The 20,699-nt window shown below is 43.6% G+C and overlaps 2 protein-coding genes across 2 annotated transcripts in view; both read right to left on the bottom strand.

The window, feature by feature from the left end:
- slc4a10b (solute carrier family 4 member 10b) overlaps nt 1–2,390 on the bottom strand; it is a gene marked incomplete at both ends in the record, with an annotated part of 43,072 nt that extends 40,682 nt beyond the window's left edge. The window contains one exon of the mRNA XM_084442939.1: nt 2,343–2,390. Within this exon, the coding sequence (XP_084299065.1) occupies nt 2,343–2,390 (48 nt within the window). The remainder of the gene's footprint in view (nt 1–2,342) is intronic.
- A 6,296-nt stretch (nt 2,391–8,686) lies between these two features.
- tbr1b (T-box brain transcription factor 1b) lies at nt 8,687–12,449 on the bottom strand (the record flags this gene model as incomplete). The annotated part of the gene is made up of 6 exons (XM_084443217.1): nt 8,687–9,527; nt 10,277–10,338; nt 10,456–10,614; nt 10,937–11,058; nt 11,292–11,446; nt 11,758–12,449. The coding sequence occupies 6 exons, from the start codon at nt 12,447–12,449 to the stop codon at nt 8,687–8,689; spliced, it is 2,031 nt and encodes a 676-aa protein (XP_084299343.1).
- Between the last annotated feature and the right edge of the window lie 8,250 nt (nt 12,450–20,699).

Raw genomic sequence — 20,699 nt, 5'->3', positions numbered from 1 at the left:
GAAAAACAGGATTTGTTCCTAAAGAAAAACCCTGTTTTAATTTCAGTTTCTTTAAAAGGTGATCAATATGAAAGGCTGTCATCCATTAAGATACAGTAGCTAGATAGATGGCCACAGATTCAGTATCGAACCTTGGGCAGACATAATGCAGCGGAGAACAGCTGAGAGCTGAGCTTCTTTCTGTTAGGAAAGAACAAGGCCTGGGTTTTGTCTGCATTTAACACAGGTGAACATGTTTTGAGCCACACAATTTATGTGCCACTGTTTCAGCTACAGTATAATATCTGCAGCCAGGTCTAATAAGTAAGGGGGAGATGGTCAGACCCTGCTGATTTCCCAGGGACGGGAGAGGAGAGGACGTGGGATAACATCAGATCACCATCAGATAACATGTCAAACAAAGAGCTGGAGGCTATACAATGTTTGTTAAAACAAATTAAGCATCTCAGATTTATTTGACACAGGGGTGGAGTCAACAACAATATTAAGAAGCACCTCTGAAGAGCAAGAGAGAGATTTTATAGTTTGCCAAAATCTCCTAGGGTCGTTTAAACTGTCTGTGGTCTGTGATAAATAATAATGGTGTTTGGCTTGGGGCAGATGGGGGGTGTATTTCCTGGACTCCCACCACGTTGCCATAAACAACCAGACAGTGGACTTCACTCTGGGTGGTGTGTGTCATGATTAGGCCGATTGTCAACGACTGAGGCATTAGAAATGAAAGCAGCCAAGCTTTTCTGGAGCTAAATAAGCCACTCTTCCCTTGACAGCAAATGGAGAATGAAATCAAATCTCCTCAGGAGTGATTAGAGTGAGGCCGGGGGCGGGGGGGGGGGCATTTTTAATTTGGTTTGGTCCGGTCATGTTTGCAGAGTGTTTAATATGCATCGTTACGCTAGCGTGCACACATGCTCATGAAGTTTGAGGTCAGGGATAATGTCCGTTTTCTGTAGCCCCCAGTGATAGTGAATAGAGGACTATATATCCCATCAGGCTTAGTGTGAAACGTGGAGTTGCTGGTGAAACTCACACCTCAAAGGAGCGCTGACAGTCCCTCCAAGAGGGACGTCTCTATTGGCGCAACTGTCAGTGTGTCCGCCTCCCAAGCGGGGTACCCGGGTTCTAATCCCGCCCATGCCGAAACGCATGGGTTACATAAGCACAAGGTAGGTTCAGTTGACTGGGCAGAAGGGTAAACCTCACCAGTGTCCCATCCCAGATAGCAAGCGGATGTGTAATGATTCTGGGCCATATATGGGCCGGAACTAAGCCACAAGGGCCAGATCTGGCCTGTATATGGCCCAGATCCGCTTGCTATCTGGGATGTCTCATTGACTGTCTGAATGTGAGTAGAAGAACTTGTGTGATCTCTGGTGCCTGTGCATCTGTCATTGATCTGTAGCAGGACTGGAGACTGCCCTCAACCATGCTTTCTGTCAAGACACCTGGATTAGAAGTTCACACAGGAGGTCACACTCCTTTTTTCGCTTCATATAGGGATTTCTTTTCATCTTTGCTTCAGAACTCAGTATAGTAGGCTATAATATATATTGCCCCGGGTTCATCTATAATCTAAGGTCGAGGGTAATACAATGAATATGAAATCATGACATCTGCCACATCTGAAACACTTAACAATTAAACTATAATTAGAAAATCAATTACATGGTATTACCTACACTGCCGCAAAAAAGTTCCAGTCAAATCTAGAACATGATAACAACTGATATCTAGAATCATGAGGACATGTGTACAGCTTTCCATGTTATTCAATTTAATTAGGCCTATATATGACATAGCCTCCATTCTTTTCTATAGCCTAGGCTACACGTAGGCTATTGTATGTCAAAATGAATTATTTACAGAATAAAGTCCTAAATGTACTAGCCTATTGACCCAATAATACACCTGCCGAAAATATCAATCCACATAGCCTAATGTTTCTCTCACAAAGTCTGCGCTAAATTGAACTAGCCTGTAAACTGCATTACAAAGTCACTTCAGTGCATGGGAAAGAGCGCTTGTTGGTTATAATCTAGGCTATAGCCTATTGAAAGTTAATGTAATATATAGCCTATTGTGGTTTATCTGAGGTAGCCTACGTTTGTTAATCGAATTTCCATGGTGCCTTCAACTATGATCATATTTTAGCTTGTTTTCGATTGTGGGCTATGCTATAGGTGATATAGCCTACTGTAGGCTAGCCTACTCTATGTTATGATAGGCTACTCAGAACATGCCGCATATCAGCATCCTTTGAACCACGAATCCCCTGATGTGCACCTCGAAAAAGAGGTATGTTGTTTGCTGAATCAAGTGTTGCATTGATCAGATCAGCTCACCGTCGGCAGCAGCGGCTCCATCTGAGCACCTTGGTCCTTGATGTCCATCCTCCGTTAGGCTACTTGAACGAATGCCCCGTGTGAAGACCTGTGGCGAGCGGCTGTACGATTACTATTCCTGGCAGGTCCTTTGCACTGCAGTGAGAGAAACTACGCGCTATCACAGCGTCCACATGTTTAGTGGGCTTGAACAAAAGCAATGAGTTGGTTATTATTGCTCCAAACGGCCCCGCTTAGCCGACTATTCGCACCAAACGAGCTGGTCGTGACGCGGTAGACGCATAATGGCTCAGCCGGGAATCAGGCCACTTTTCACTGTGTGAGAAATCTCCTGGATTTTGGACTAGGCTGCAGGCATATATATCACTGCAGCAGCTTCAACGCTTGATTCCATTCGTTTTGTGAACACTTCTAACATAGATAGACCCAAACGTTTAACGCAATATCAAATTCAGTTCAGTTTCGTGCCATGTAGGCTATGGTTTAGGTTACTAATAGGATTTTGTTTAGGTCGATGGTGCACACACTGATGGAGACGACATTGGACAGGGTACAGGACAGTGCAAATACAAAATGACTAAAATAGTAAAGTGGGGGAAATGCCCTTCAGTCACCCTATCCAGTCTTTTATTAAAGTCCAGGTTAACCCAGTTCAAATTTTTGTTATGAGCTTCACACACCACAGGAAAACATGTCATTAACCACCCAGCCAAATCTGAGTGATTAAAAATGTCGCTAAGTATATAAAATAAGGCTTCAAAATCGGTTAAAAATCAGCAGCATTCTCTGGTCTGAGACCGTGGGGGCGTGTCTGCTGAAGGCACCGAAGCCACACCCAATTGTAAGGTTATATACACACTCCCATCTGCAACAAGCTACATAGCTAATGTGAGCTATAATTCCTCCTAAGATATAATATAATTCATCATAGCTGACATTACCACATACATGTCAAGACACATTTTGTAGATTAACATAGCAGTGTATTTCCCTATTGCTTACGTTACCTAGCTAACGTTATAACGTTAATTAGCTATAAGCACACAAGGCAGCGGTGTCGGCACCAAAGGTTGATGCGACAGGAGGAGAATGGAGGCCGGGGAGGGAGATGGTTGACAGGAGGAGAATAGAGGCCGGGGAGGGAGATGGTTGACAGGAGGAGAATGGAGGCCGGGGAGGGAGATGGTTGACAGGAGGAGAATGGAGGCCGGGGAGGGAGATGGTTGACAGGAGGAGAATGGAGGCCGGGGAGGGAGATGGTTGACAGGAGGAGAATGGAGGCCGGGGAGGGAGATGGTTGACAGGAGGAGAATGGAGGCCGGGGAGGGAGATGGTTGACAGGAGGAGAATGGAGGCCGGGGAGGGAGATGGTTGACAGGAGGAGAATGGAGGCCGGGGAGGGAGATGGTTGGCTCCGCCGAATTCACCGGGACCAGTCGTGAGTCCGTGAAACCCAAAAGCCTCATATCATAATTGCAGAAGCTTTCGGGAGTGAAATGTTTGCTGCAGAGGCGGGCGCTAGCGGTGACAGACTCTGTAACACCATGGCTCTTCAAAAATGCTAACCCATTTGCTTCTCATTTCAGCTTTACTCGGGAGTGAAAGAAGGAGACCTTATCATCCCGTTCCTGCTGGCATCCAGGAAGGATGCATATTCGTTTAGTTGTATGCATAGGCATTGCTAACTAAGAAAAACTAGCTAATTCTAGACTGTTGGTTAAAACTAGCTAATTCTAGACTCAAGATTGAGCAGGAGAACCGAAGATTCAAATCCGTTCTAGCTTTATATAGTGTTAGGGCGGGGATATGCTAAGAACACCGCTCTACGTCATCCGGTACCGTTTTAAGCCTGCCCAGAAAATCCAGAAATCAAAACTGGTAAAAAACACAAAACTGGTCTAACTTCACAATTCAGTACTACACATGGTTCATCCCATTTTTACATGTTATCAGCAATGCATCACTAACACATAGAATGTGTTTTCAAGCAAATCTCTGATTTTGGTTAACTGGGACTTTAAAGGAAATGTACAACATTTAAAGGCATTCTCTACGTTTCAATTAATGCATAGCCCCCTTAGTTTAGTTTAGGACTGGCCCAGTAGGCTACCCACCTAACCTTAACCCACCTGTTGTTGCTGTTATGCATGCATGCGGCCATAGAATAACTCATCTAATAATCATAGGTAGGGATGGGCTGATCTTAAAAAAAAAAGTCGATATATATGACCATTTGTAACAGTAAAACGGTTCCAGGTCGTTACGGTGCGGTTTGGAACCATACATTGTTCTATCCGACCTGAGAATGGTTCTTTGTAGAACCTCAGTATCATTCTTCTGTTAGAAGTCGATTTATATTGCGCTCTTTTTTCTAAGACAAGAGTGTAGATAGGCTCGGTCAGATTCTAGCTGAGGTAAACTTACCCTAGAAACCAGCTAATTACCGAAGGACCAGACAAGCCTGGCTCCTACTGCCGCCTATTTGGTGGCCACATTCATAAAGCCATGGCAGCTTTCACCTACTGTGTCGTAACGGGGGAGGCTAGCAACTACTGCTCTCATCTTATCACGAAAGACTCCTCCCTGACAGCAGAGGAAGTCTAGCTTCCAGTCAGCTAGCTTTCTTACCTTTTTGCTCTAACAGTTTGGCATTCCAAATGATGGGCGATTTCTACAAGCAATTAGCCTATGTTGATATAGATGGTCGCATTATGCAATATGCTTATTTTATACGTATTTGAGTATGCTATGATGACTCTACATGCTGCAGTGTTGAGTGACTTCTAGTCTACTCACTGTTAGGCTACACCTGCTGCAGTGTTGAGTCATGTGTACCAGGCTGGACTTGATAACAGTCTCTGCTGCTCTCTAGTGGACACCGTGGTAATAGCACCTACACAATATGCGGTTGACAGAGAAGGATTAATAGAAACGCAAAGTAGGCTACCTTCAGATTCCTTTTATTAAGATTCCTTTTATTTGTCACATGTAAGCTAATGTGTGTACAGTCACAGCGAAGTCACAGTCACTGCTGCCGGCTCCAAGATTATGCTACAGAAACTCTAATAGGCTACTCAATTTTCCAGATTATAAAGTTAATTTACAATTTACAAAAAATACAATTTACAAATTAACACAAATTACACAACAAGTACCCTTTCTACGAAGGGTAGAAGAAGAAGAAGAAGAAGAAGAAGAAGAAGAAGAAGAAGCTCCGTCAGATCTTGTGAGAATTTCTTCAGACTCGTGAGGTGGTTCAGTCTCTGACGTGACGTCCTCACCACAGTGTCTATGTGTGTTGACCATGCCAGGTCCTTGGTGATCTGGACGCCAAGGTACTTGAAGCTGTCCACTCTCTCTACCAGGGTCCCGTTGGTGATTAGAGGGGTGTAGTTCCTCTCCTGCTTCCTCCCAAAGTCCACCAGCATCTTCTTTGTCGTGCTGCCATTCAGATATAGGTTGTTTTCCTGACACCACTGGGTCAGGAGCCTCACCTCCTCCAGGTAGGCCCTCTCCTCATGGTTGGTGATCAGGCCTATCACTGCTGTGTCGTCAGCAAACTTGACGATGGTAGGCTATTAGAGTCGAAGGTGGCTGTAAAGTTGTGCGTGTACAGGGAGTACAGTAGTGGCGACAGCGCACATGGGGGGCTCCCATGTTGAGCGTGAGGGAGGATGAGGTGTGGTTGTCTACCTTCACCACCTGAGGCATGTCTGACAGGATGTCCAGGGTCCACTTGCAGAGGGCGTAGCTTTGCCCTATAGGACCCTGAGCTTGGAGTCGAGTCTAGGTTACAGTGTTGAAAGCTGAACTGTAGTCAATGAACAGCAGTCTCACATAACCTGACATAATCCCCTTGCTCATGTCTAGGTGGGATAGGTGTGATGTGGGCTATTGCACATTCTGTGGATCTTTTGGGTTTGTAGCCTACGCAAACTGTATGGGGTCATGTAAAACTGCAGTCACGTGAGTAGGCCTATGTTGCGCATGTCTAACGCGTCTGACTTCAAGCTGTAGCTAGTGTAAACTGTCCCCAAATTGATTTTGTTTCGTTTTTTTCTCTGTGAGAAAAATGTGATTTTACATGATCACTCCTATCAAGGTCAAGTTCAACACATGATTCATCCAGATGTAGGCTACATTCTGACCTACGTACATTTCCTCTACGACTACCACTGGATTTTCTAAATTCTGATTAGCCGAAGTAATACTTTTGCTAACGTTAGGCTACTTACATTTAAGCTTGCACAGTCAGACTTCCACACATGTAATTGACGCTACCGCCAAGCTCCGCGCTCATATAAGGCCGCTCATATTGGCCAAGTCAACGCTTGAGGTCTATCAACGTGCAGTGCAGCAAAAGTGCCACTAGAGAGCAGCAAAGGGATAACGTCTCCATACTACAGAGTAAAGGAGGTATATTGGCTTGGACTTTCATGATAGCCTTTAAAGAGAACAACTAAACAATGCTTTATACTAGCCTACTTTATGGACACCTATTGCGATTCATATCAAGCAAATAATAAGAACCTGCTTTCTGGTTGTGCATGGGTTTGTCTTCTCCTGAACCTGGATCTCTTCGACTGAATCGGTCCTTTCATATTCAGATCGGCTGACCTGCTAATTAGGCTACCAACAATGGCTTACAGAACCTAGACCCTTGTGATTTTAGGATAATTCGAGAAAATGTGATTTGGTTAAAACTCTACATATTTTTAGCATGACATATTTTCAGACCAGTGCCTTGCTCAAGGGCACAATAGTAAGGAGCTGGAACGAGCAGCTCGTGCACCCGTTTCCTGTGTTTGACATACATTAGTAAGCTATTTTCCTGCAGCTTTTTTTTTCAGAATTGTGCAGCACTTATAAGAGTGATATTTTCAAGAGTAGCCTACATTCACCTTGATATAGCCTAGAATAGGTATACTGTGATATGCTGAAGCATTTTAAGTTTTGGCCCTTGCTTGCTTGCCCCGAGGTGCCCGAGCGCGCCCTGCGCACTGCGTTCGCTGATAGCGTTTTGGTTTATTATTATTATTATTATAATTATTATTAGTAGTTGTAGTAGTAGTAGTAGTAGTAGTAGTAGTAGTAGTAGAATAAGTAGTGTTATGCCATGCAGAGCGCCATGTTGCTGCTAAGGTCCACGGCCACGGGACAATAACTCTTATTATAACGAGGAAACGAACAAAATTATGATTGGCCTGATGTTAGTAGGCTATTTGTATTGCGGATTTGTTTCTGGCTCCATCTCACCCGCGATGCGTCTCTTTGCTGATATAAATTGCCTCCCGTCCAATAAAGAAAACGAATTATCTTTTTTATTCTAGGAACAGGCATTAGGCCTATGCGCCAAACGAATGTGCGCAATTTTGAGCAGGTTCTCCGCAATATCAATACAACTCCGTAAATGTGAGTAGAAACGTTATGTTGTTGTCCATTATGTTAAAGGGATGTATTTAATGATAATGGGCGATCTTTAAAAGACTCGCTGCATGCCACTAATACTTTTTACGTTATATTTATTGCATGAAAGTACGTTACAGCAGATACAGAAGCTTTTCACAAACAACACAGAATCCATGAAAAATAATGGGAGGTCCAAGAAATGAAAATAAAATAATTTCCCCCCACAGTAGACTTAGAAATGCATTATCAACATTTATAACGATTTTACCCACAATAATGAATTTTGATTGATTCTAAATATCATTACGTCCTCATTTAATATCTGACACTGTGATAGACGAAATGGCCAATGGGTAGGCTAGCCTACAGAAATTATTATAGCCTACTGAGCTGCTAACAGCAAAATTAGGCCTATGCTACACGTCAACATATAAACTTTAAATAGTTTTAACTAACACTTTGTCTGCGATCACACTGTACGTTATTTGCATTTTAAACACAACCAAATAATATTTTCATAAATTTCTAAATCGAATTTAATAGTTTACATTAATTCACTATCACCAAGGGCTAAATATTCGGCTATATACATTATTTTCATAATTACAATGGCTGTTGATTAAAAGTGTTGAAACAACGTAGGGCCTATTATTGTCTCCGATGCCGAATTAATGTTGGAAAGAAATACGGATGTGTTAAGCCCACCCTTTCAAAACTTTAGTCAGCGTAGGTCAAGATTATGTGAAATAGATAGATAGATAGATAGATAGATAGATAGATAGATAGATAGATAGATAGATAGATAGATAGATAGATAGATAGATAGATAGATAGATAGATAGATAGATAGATAGATAGATAGATAGATAGATAGATAGATAGATAGATAGATCAAACGAACACACGGTCACTTTTCATGCCACAGTGATTTTCTTCTAACTATGTGGATAGAAACTATAGTAACCAATGTCCTTGGCACAATTTTTCTCACACTCTCTTGGTGCCAACATCTCGGATTTCAACGGGGACACAGCCTCCGAAACCGGTGTGGCAGAGGGAGACATTCTTCTCCTTTTTGCTTGCTCAAAGATTCCAGAATCACTTGAATCGATTGACTTAATTGAAGACGGCGTCTCTATCCAGCTGGATTCGGTCAAGTCTTTTGGTTTGGTTTCGTCGGACGCGCCTATCGGAGACCTCTCGGTGGGGAGGGCGTCCCCATCCTCTGCTAGGTAGTTGGAGGGGCCTGTTCTGCCCCCAACGGTATTTGTGGGCCAGCAAGAAAGAACTGAGCTGGATTTGCTACAGTACTGCGGTGGTGTGCGGGCGCCCCAGCCAGATGGGTCTGCGTAATACCCGAGAGGTCTGTTTGAGCAACCTGCCGTGGACAGGGGAAGGGCCTTTACTCCAGCCGCTGCGTAGGACAGCAAGGTGGCCGCGTTACCGGCGAAATCTGCAGCAGCGGCAGCATCGTATGCCGAGGCGGCAAAGTCCAGTCGGTTGTTGGCAGGGGTGACAAACCATCGCTGTGGGGAAGCAACCGTGGGCTCCTCGGTTTGTTGCGGGGATAGCAAGCTGTTACTAAGTGGGACGCTGCGGTCCGTGCCAGGACCAGTCCCTACGCCAGGGTGAAAGCGAGATTTGGCATAAGTGCTGACAAATTGGTCCTGTAGGAAAGAACCAGCCATGGCATATCTCGCACCAGGCACGATCTGTGAGCGAGGCGAGTCACCCGGTGATGGCGTTAGGCGGTCTATGTCGCAACCCGTGTAGACACTGAAAAGATTAGAGAAAACAGACAAACACGTTAGCCTATACAACGGAATGGTAGGCGGATAGAAAAGGAGAACAATTCACAATGTAGGCGAATCCCTCTACCAATGGTCACAATACCGGCAATAGCCTATTAAGCTGCATTTAGCGTGTTCCTTAAAGTAATCTAAACACAATTAACCGACTTTAAATTTGACCGAATAGCCTACACAATATCACAATTTTAAGGTAACTTTTAAGGTAGGCTAATTGAGAAATTACGCGTCACGATTTTTTTTTTAAAAAGAAAAAGAAAAGAAAAGATAAAATAAGTGTAGCGTATCCCTGTCGAAATTAAATGTGAAAATGCCTGTCCGCATGTCAAATGTATTCAGTTAATGTTTCTTGATGTTGAACATGGCCTAGGCCTACAGTTAACGACCACATAGCCCGTGATAAGCGCGCTGCAATCCCACAAGTTCCTATAGAAGGTTCATGTAGCCTTGGTGTGAAAAGAGCTTTCAGCGAGAGATCATTGTGCTATAACTCTCTCGAATCAAATAATTGCTGATTATACTTCCTTATGGAATTGAGTCTTTTCACTGATAGTCTTTGAAATTAAGCAGCAGGTCTTGTCACATTATTCAAATAGTTGTAGATGGCTATATCTATAGGGCTACGCATCATTATTTAGCCATACAATGTGCGTCATATGCTTATATGATCATGACACAAATATGATCCATGACGCAAAAACATGAAATCAGACGTACGTGTCGTAGTTGTCCCGAAATCCTTTGGCAAATGGATTGTGGTCGATTTTTAGCTGCGTAATCTATATATATATTTATATATAGAGAGAAAAAACGAAATATTTAGTACCACAGAAGAACGTATATACATTTATTAAATTCCAGCATACTGGTAGCCTACAAGAGCCTAGATATCTTACATCGGTGTTCTGGTAAGCTGTGACAGCTATAAACTGTGTTTCTGGGAAGGTGAACGTCTGTACTCTTCCAGGTTGGCTGGTGTCCTCCGTTCCATCCTCGTTGACTTCCACCACATGGAGCCTGGGCTGATACTTGTGGAGAGACTGGAGGACCACCATCTGGAGACGACAAGTAGGAGACACATTTTAGCCACTTTGGAACAACAGCCCGCGCTATTCCCCTTACGAATGATCGCAACTGAAAATAGCTAATATATTCGTTTAAGCTGGTGAAAAAAACGTGATAATAAACAACCAGAACATTATTAAATGTAATAACAATCATTGTAATGATCCGTGTGTAACAAGGTGTGCCTGTGCCCCATGGTTGAGCGCGCATTGGTGCCCCAGGGGCTCGTGATGCCTACAACATGCATGATGTAACATTTATGAGAATGATACAGTCTATGCAGTCCCGGGGTCTGGTGTGAGAACAGCTGACCTGTCCCGTGTTGTTTGACGCTCCTTTATTGTTTGTTAACTTCAGCTTTCCAAACGAGATCTCTTGGCGCATCCAGTGCGCACCCGTGTTTGGTGAGTCGGGGTGCATGTACACTCTGTTTCCTGCGGGGAAGAAAGACAGAAAACATCGAAATGCATTATAGGCTATGAATTGCCTTAAATCGCAATTCTGTCTTATTAGAAATAGCCAAATTGGTGTTTGTTTTAGTCTACACTACGCGTATCACACAAACGTGTATCCTACTCCGTTTAAGAACAAAACCCGCTTGTGTTGCAAATATGATTAGCAAACTGAATTATTTACAGAGTAATATAGTCTTTCGCAGATTTCCTACCTGTCACATTTGTGTCAGCTTTTCCGCATGGAACCCATTTTCCGCCCTGAAATCGCCAGTGGTTGGGGTCGGCGAGGATAACGTCCACGAATATGTTGTAGTGCGCAGTAGGATCGAGACCAGAAATGTTGAAACTTAAAAATGGAAACATTCGTCTGCGGGTGGCAATGAGAGAGAGGTTGTAAGATATCAGTGTGGTACCATCATTACCGGCCGGCGTCATTATGCCAGGCAGACCATGACAAACTTAATGTAGTTGTAAATACATCGGTAAAGAGTCATATAATAGCCTAATATAGTGTTCTTAAGTAGCCTAATATAGAATAACTAGTTTAAAACTCAAAATATTTGTATAGCCTTGTCTGCGCAGATATCCACCCGGGCCATGCGTAAATATTCGCCACACATATTGTGCCTAAAACCAGCCCTTCCAATTCAGATGCATACTGATTTAACAGCTACCCACCGTCCTTGTTTTGTGATGATCATCTCTGTTTGATGTCTGTGAAACTTTAGCCAAAGGGCTCTGTTGCACAGATACACCTGGGCTTTCCCAGGCACGAGCCCAGCTTGCGCCGAGGAAAATTGGTAGAAAGCCGCTCCTTGATAAGTGTGTCCATACTGTTGCGCGTAAGGGTAACCCGCGGTTGGATAGCCTTGCGGAGAGCTGTTAGTCAGTAGGCTGTTGTACGCTCCATTGGTTATTACAGGGTGGTGGGCCATGTAACGACTCGGGCTTCCAATAGAAAAAGCCGGGTGCGCAGGTCCATGTTGACTCGGATAGGGGAACATAGCACCAGGAGTTGCTGAGACGGACTGCGGTTGGCTAGATTGAGAAAGTATATACCTTTCTCCTGCAGATCCATCGAAATTATGACGAATTTCCGAGACTCCTTGAAGATCAGGAGATAGTTTGCCTCTCTGAACGTCCCCTGGTGCGTCCTTGGAGTCGGGAAAATTGTCTGCCTCCGACTGATTCGTCATCCCCCTGGAGTTTTTTTTCAGAGGTGAACTTCTCTCCAGGTTGTCACTTGCAGATATAATAGGATGGTCCTGCAATGAGAGCTCGGATCCATCGGCGCTGGGGTAGCCACTGCCCACATTCATAAATTTCTTGGAGAGAACACTAGTTGGTGAGATGCAATTCTCGAGCTGCATAGCTCAATGGCAAGTGTGCTATTAGCGCAACCTATATACAATCACAGGCTTTTTACCCACGCCTAGCTTATCCAACAGGATAAAAACGCCTTCCTGTGGTATGAGGTACTTGAGTAAGGCAGCAAATTAGCCAATTGACACCATCCTGCAATCAGGGTGGATTTGCTTTTCATCACTCTTTCTGCATTGCTAATGAAACAAGAATTGCTATTGGTTAGCTCAGGACAGTAATTTAATTAGACAGTTCTTAATTAGGAGAATCGGAGGGGCTCTGTGCGCAAACCTGATTCTGTTGTAGAGAAAAGGAGATGTCATATCATAATGTGATCAAAGTTGAAATCTATAAACTATATAGGCTATACGCTGCTGATATCACACGTTTTAACTATGTCATACCTGGTGTGTCAGAACACACGGTATTCGTGCAGACTTAAACAACACGATCACGGCTGCTGGACCGGCAGCAAACATAGGCTATTATGTCTGCGTCCGCAGAGAACTGCCACAATATTAAGGAGACGGTGCGTTATTTACCTTTTAATGTGAGTGGCAAAGTAGCCTGTGTTTACCGGATAAAAACACACCAAAAATTACAGGCACTGACTGACAGTTCATTTAAGGCTTTAAAATGTTTGTGATAGGCTACGGCGTGAAATCATGGCATTCCTCTGAAGATGCGTTTATGAGTCCGTGGGCAGGTAAATATTTCATTACAGTGGTCTGAAGTTCTGAATCGGTGGACTGGTAACAGAAAATGCCGGAAAATAGCAAATCACGTAAATCATCAACAAAGTCAGCTATACCGTTCTAGCAAATTACTTGAATAATTTGTGTTATGCCACCATATCTAAGATGAACCGCATAACAACTAGTAGCCTATTTAGTTAGATTATAGTAGGAATTCGCCTTTATACAATAATATAAGGATTGTCACAGTCTGTTTCTGTGGGGAGAAAATCTCTGAAAACGACCAATTATTTTAGTAGCAGGGCAGGCTATGCATATAGCCCGCTTGATGGGGTACAATATGACACAGCGTCATTTGGCAAGATCCAAGTGTGCCATATCATGGGCCAGAGCCAAAACTAATACCGTGCTTTTTTGTATACTCGGGATGCTCAGGCAACAATCCAACTCTTTATTAAAGCCATATCGACAGGAATATAATAGGCCGCCCAGGATACCATTACTGTAAGATTTCGTTTTGTTAAAATCCACGGACGCATTCTCTTTTAGAAGAGATTTATTAGTAGAGAACTGATCAAACGTCCCAGTTTCCCCAACAGTTCCTCGCTTACATGATTATAGGATTTTGCATTAATTTGCTTTCAGAGAAGATTGTCAGAATGCATAATATACCCTATATTACAATACTAAACCAAAGTTAATTTAGTTTCTTCCTTTTGGTGGCTTCAGGGGCCAGTAAAATAAAAGTTTCAACAACAGGCACTACTTTGCTTATACAGGTGAATTTAGGAAACTCATTGGGGGGAAATGATGACCCTATTTTATTAAGGGCAACTCAGATTATGTAAATATCTATATTTCAATACATTTGCACAGACCGCATTATATAGCTAAAATAACCAAGTATCTGAGCCTGGGGTTTTATCGCGAGGTGAAAGGATCTAATGAAGAGCTTTGCCTCCGCGAGGCATGCAAGAGAGGTCATTAGGCTGCAGCAGGAGCAGAGGTCATTAGGCTGCAGCAGGCCAATAGGGTCCAGAGAGGTCATTAGGCTGCAGCAGGCCAATAGGGTCCAGCGAGCTATTCCTGTGAAACTACAAGCACGGGCTTGCCTGAGTCTGGGCAGGAGCACGGGCCTTCTCCTCCTCATTACCGGATCATGGTTCACTTCCATCACAGGTCTTTAATAAGCAAACTGGGATGCCGTTCTCTCTCTCTCTCTCTCTCTCTCTCTCTCTCTCTCTCTCTCTCCCCCCCTCTCTCTCTGAGCAAACCAATTGTTGAATCAAGCGTGTGTGTGTGTGTGTGTGTGTGTGTGTGTGTGTCTGCCCATGCTGTACTCCCCATTGTTGTTTGTCAGCCCGGCCATTTTGCTCTTATTATCCCAGCTTGTGGCCACAGCCGCAGACGAGCCTCCTGATTAGCCGCGCGGCCAGGCCGTCCTCAGGGGGTCACGCGCTGCTTAGACAACGGCTCCCCCTGGGAGTGGTTCGGTAGTCGGTGCCTCTATAGCCTACAGCCTGCACTGACCACAGGCCACAGCCACGCACCGCAGGCTCCCACTTTCAGCCACTAGACGTTACAGATATGAAATGATGCTGTTGTATGGACGTACAGTAACGGATTGTTTATTGTTGACGAATCTGTGTATGCACTGTATATGTCGTGAGACACTGATCAAGGAAGATTGCTTTGGTCTAAAAGTAATGTAGATAATGATAGCTCTTGACAAACCTTCAGTAGGTTACAGTATAATGTTCAGTCAAGCATTAATGTGTTGTTTTTTGTTGTTGTTATTCAGGGAGTATCATAATTTCATTGTTGTGCCAAAGAAATCTGTTTGCCACCTGGGTCTAATCTAATCAATGTGAATGACAGGGAGAGAACAGACCTGAAAGTGAGCACCAGCTTTGGGACTTTACCTAATGCCCGGTCCTGTCACTTCAATGATGTGATCACAGCACACACGGTGACAACAAAATTATAGCCAGCAAGGATATGGGGACAGAGTGTGCTGCCCCAGTCAGGTGCAATTGCTTTTTTCTGACTATGAAATGGCTTGTCTCTTGTCGGATGGGTAAACATTCCCCTGTCAGGGCAGTAATAAGGGATGAGATGCGCCGGGTGTGGCTAAGAAGCTAAGAGGATAAAGCCACGCTTGTTTGGGATTCATGACAGGTAGGGGCTTATATTACAGTGGCACTAAAACATTAATGGGAATGCATTTAAGATGGCTTTTAAGTTATTTATATGTTGTTTGCTAGACGTCACATTGGAATTTCCATCAATAAATCAAGTTGACGGATTTATCTTTTTCTGCCATTTTGATAGATATTTAACAACAAAAAAAAGCATGCCGCATTTTTTCCCTCTCTCTAAAAACAGTAATAAGTCATTTTTGTCTTAAATCGTACTGTATGTGCTTTGTTTGTTTGACGCTAGCGTAGCTGTGGGCCCCTGTGGAGCCCTGTAACGTAGCAGTGGGCCCCTGTGGTGTCCCGTGGCCGCCCGTCTCCTCTGTCAGAGTGAATCAGGGTGCTCTCTGGAAGGAGGGACAGCTGGTGGTCTGCTAAGGGCCCGGCCTGGACAGTTGTGGCTTTTAAAGCCTTATTAGTCGTCCTCCCCCGACGTGCAGAGACACGCGTCCATGTCATCCCCAGAAGTGCTCTCACAACGCTCATTATTGATGTCCTCTTAGGGCCACTGCCCGGAAAACTCTCCTATTCTTGACCACAAACCTGACAGTGAATTAGCCAAGGGACAGGTGACATAGGGCTAGCCCAAAACACACACAGCCCCCACCACACACACACACACACACACACACACCAATATTCTGCAGTAGTGATTTATATATTACACCAATATTGTACAGTAGTGATTTATATATTGCACCAATATTGTACAGTAGTGATTTACGTTCATATTATCCCTCTAATCAGAAGACGCATTGCTATTTATCTAAATCTGCAGCCAATTGCCATTACTTATGACATTTTCTTCCTATTGAGATATGCATCCACAACAGGAAAAATGCATTTGTATACGTATGTAGCCTATATGGAGAAGCTTCTAACACAACAAATACTGCACAGGTTGGGAATGGAGTGCAATACTGGGTGATGCTGTAATCCTTGCACCCCTGGTCAAAACTAGCCTACTGCAAGTCTTTTTCTTCTAATCCTAACCCTGACCATGGCGCTGACCCTAACCTTAACACTAAAGCCAATGAGGTTGGCTTTATGTTAGAAATTCTGTACTATCCCTTTAACCACCCAGTTCCAGTAACCCTAACCACTGGATTTGAATGCTTAACATTGATCGTAATCGATCGACTGAAGACATTCGTCCAGGTTTGAGTCAGCCTCTAAACTCTGCGCTCAACTAGACTGAACACTGAAGACATTCGTCCAGTTTTCGTTGCTAAAAGTGGGTGGGCACAATTTGAGAGATTGAAAAAAACCTGCATTGCAAAATGAATCCGACATCTTTGGGGCGGTCCTTCCTAATGGGGTGGTGAAGGTTTTGTTTTGTTTTGATTCTTCAGTAAAGTTTATTTGGAGGACATCATTTCTGGTAAGGCGGGTCCTTCACCCTACTGGAGATAGAGGCAGTGGCTCTGATTGGTAGCGTTGGTTTTCAGCGCTGCTCTAGCAACGATTTCCATAGAGTCATCTACAGACTTTCCGATGCGGAAACCCTGTAAGTCTGGTATCGTGAGACTACATTCAGCACTGAAAAATAACAGATTTCGAAGAGCCCCCCCCCATCAATAGATTGATCTGATTGGCTGAGGCCTCAGCCGAATGTGATACTCGGGTCACGTCCCAGTGCGTCATTGCTGCTGATGATAGCCTAAGGTCACATGACGATGGGAGTTGGCGCCTTGATGGGGGGTAGGATTTATCTCAAAACGGGGGCCTCCAAAAGTCTAGGGTCGGCCCTGCCGATTGTGCTTGTTGTGGGCGGGGGCAAACGTGAATAGACAGTCCTAATTAGTGGACAGATGAAAGTCCTGCATGGCCCACGGACCACAGTCTAATACTGTAGGTAACGCATTGTTTTTCTAAATAAAAGTCTTATAGGGAATGAGCTTATATACTGTATGGCATGCTTTTTAAACTGCCAAAGCATGCAATATGACCACATTGAGGTAACATTGCTTAAAAACGCTATTGGGAATGTGTTTATTTTTGGACATTTCTCAAATGCTAAATGCATACAATAGGCTATGATGTGCATTGGAATAACATGTTTCAGTGTGTTCTGAATCATGCTGGAACCCTCTCTCTCTCTCTCTCTCTCTCTCTCTCTCTCTCTCTCTTTCACGCACGCAAAAAAATTGACTGTCTGATGCTAACCAGGAGGCCTTACAATGTGCAGATTCATTCTAACAAGGCGTCTTCACAGGATTCACCTTAAAGGAGTAGTGTGCTATTTTGGACATTTAGCTGTATTTGTGGTCTGTCTACCATGAACCTGAAACATAGAGACCATAATTTCGCTGATTGTTCCAGTATTGAGCTAGCTGCAGTTTTTCTGCAGGCTCTCACTGGGCTACAATGGACGCCAAGGGCACCTGTAAATGCGTTGGAAAAACTATGATAAATGTGCTTTTCAGAGACAGGAAACACAGGGTGTAATCTTTCTAGTCTCGGTATGCTCTGGTGTGAAATATATCGCAATCCGAACATTTTTAGGTGTTTGGCATGAATGCACATAGTCTTCCGTGGAAGCAGTGAAAACAAGCGCCAGGGGAATGCTTGCTGTATGTCTAAGCCATGCCAAACACATACACGTAAATATTCAGACTGCGATACATTTCACAGGAGAGCATTCTGACACTAGAAAGATTACACCCTGTGTTCCCTGTCTCTGAAAAGCACATTTATCATTACGGAAAAACTTCCTTAGTTTATGGGTGCCCTTGACTTCCATTGTAGCCCAGTGAGAGCCTACAGAAAAACTGCCTCAAGCTCAATACTGGAACGATCAGCGAAATGATGGTCTCTATGTTTCAGGTTCATGGTAGACAGACCACAAATACGGCTAAATGTACAAAATAGCACGCTGTCCCATTAAAGGAATGGAATTTAACAGCCTGTGCCACTGATAGCCAGTACTGTCTGAATTGTACCCGTCTCCTAGAAAAACTCACCAGCTTGTGACCAGGTCAACGGTGAGGTGTAGCACCTGTACTGTCAGCATAATTTGTGGAGGTTTTACTTTTTAATGGGCAACATAGTTAGTTTGATTTATAATTGCATAGTGGTGCATGTTTTTGTGTGAAATGTGCAGTCACAAAGGAATCACTAAAGTGGTAACAGTATGTTAATACAGTGTGGTAACAGTATTCTACACATGTGTTAGCTCTGATTCCAATTGTGAGTCAGTGTTTATTCAGACTAACAAGAGGTCTGATGATTTAATGCAATTATGTTCTCTAAGTTATGTGATCAGGGCATTCTCAAATAGAGACGTGTAAAAGAATAGCCAAATAGGTTGCATGAAATGATTCCATTAGGTCTACACTTAATTTTGACAAAGGTCAAGAGAGACCTGATCCTGGTGTGGTTTCCTAGATGCTCTGCTGTAATCAGCACATATTCACACAGTGCAGTGCTATGTAGTTATAGGACCATCACTAGTACCATTACTGTATGAAACAGTGGAATTACATGCAAACAGATCCATTTGAACAGATTCTCATCATCACCCATGGGAAATAAGACCCGCGGCCCACGATGCATCGCTACAAACACTCTGCAAAGCTAAATCACTGATGTGTAGAATTTGGTTTATCAAACAGCCCAGGATATAATGTCAGAATTCACCATGTGTAAAAAAGGGCTAATGTCCCAACTAAAACTTATTTTATCACCTGCTAGTGACCTGTTATCAACTGTTCGGTTTGCTGCTAGTCCCTTTAAATATGAAGTCGTCTCTGTGACCCTGGGAGTGCTGCTAGGATTTGTGATCATTTTGTTATTTCTGCTGCTATGCACTGTCAGACGTGGACGGGTGAAGAGCCCTGGCCACCGTCCCCAGTAAGCCCACGGCATCAAAAATTCAGGCTACCTCTACTTTTTAAGCCATTTCAGATGGAAAGCACGCAGAAATGAAACTGACTCATGCCAAATGAATATCACTGAATCGCTGTGATTGTGCGTCTGATGTTTGTAACGTTGGAATTATTTATAAAACATCAATTTCATTTTAAGAGTAGCTATGCCATGAAGGGTAGATATTCCTGTGGTCTCCTCTGAGACCTTGCAGGCCCTAGAACATCATGATGTGAAAACCTTCTCCAGTGACCTCCGTGTTGCTCCTCCACTAGGTAAAAAACGGGGTTGTTTCTCACCTCACTAAGACATGCTAAATCTTCAGATTTCCAAAATGAGTGTTAATTGCTTGGTGATAACTGGGTTAAGTTACACCGTATTGAATTACATATGAAAACTGTTGTGAAAGGTGTAGAATCTTTTATTTTTTTTAACCTACAGTACAGTAGTATCAGTTAAATGGTAATACAGCAAACTCATGTCAAATTAGGGCGTCTTTTTTCCACAGAACTTTTACTGTGAATTATATTACATCAACAGCAATAATTCCCTTTCAACAGAAAATACAATATTCTCAAGGTGCAGAGAAGATATTTCGAAAACGGGAGCAAACAGGCAATTGTCGTGTTACAAGAATAATCTTCATTAAAATCACAGGCAACAACAGCAGGCCAACACACAGCTCATTGGGAATGCAGTGTGAAAATAGAGGCCCACAGATTATCGCTCAAACTCATGTTTAATTTATCCAGGAGCCATACAGTCAGACACCCTCCCTTTCCAAAGGAGTAGTGCTGATAAAAGCTTGTATAAACCCCCCGACGGCAGGCCCAGAAATAACAGCCCAAGCAAGGCTGCTCGCCGCACAAAATGGCTGAGTGAACACTCGAGAGTGAAGGCATTAGAGAGCACCTTCAATATTTAGCACGGCTTCCCAGCTACGTAATATCACCGGTTTACCTCCATGAATATTTCAACTCCAAAGTGAAGTTAACAATGTGTTTTTTTTTTCAACAACCAGACATTAATACACCGTAGTACTTAACCCTAGTGGACATTGCGAACTTCAGAAGAGAGTTTCAACAGAGACATCGCAGACTACAGTGCATTGGAGGACCATTGGAGGACCCCCCGACCCCCGCCCACCCAAAAAAACAACAACTAAAGCTGAAAACCAGTGTCCTTGCCACTCAGCTATGAAAGATAGCCCTAAGCCAATTTCTGTGTGCTGTACGGTTCCCTCTCCCCATGGCAGAGTGAAATGGAATTGCCTCTCACATTCAGAGACAGCTCTGTGAAGGTGATAATAGAACTGCTCCCTGCTGTCTGCAGACAGGAAATAGGAAGGTGGCATATGGGGCCAGGAACCAAATGGAGAGGAGATGCGACCAGGCAAGGCAGGGGAACACGGGAGAGGTTAATGATCATCTCCGAATTCTACCGGGAGGAGCTACTCCTCCACGAGGAGGCTGAGGAGGAAGACAAATGTGACACGATTTGT

This window comes from Borostomias antarcticus, assembly GCF_949987555.1.
Source record: "Borostomias antarcticus genome assembly, chromosome: 9".
NCBI classification, from domain to species: domain Eukaryota; kingdom Metazoa; phylum Chordata; class Actinopteri; order Stomiiformes; family Stomiidae; genus Borostomias; species Borostomias antarcticus.
Note: the sequence above shows the minus strand (reverse complement) of the source record. Positions and strands in the feature narration are given on the sequence as shown.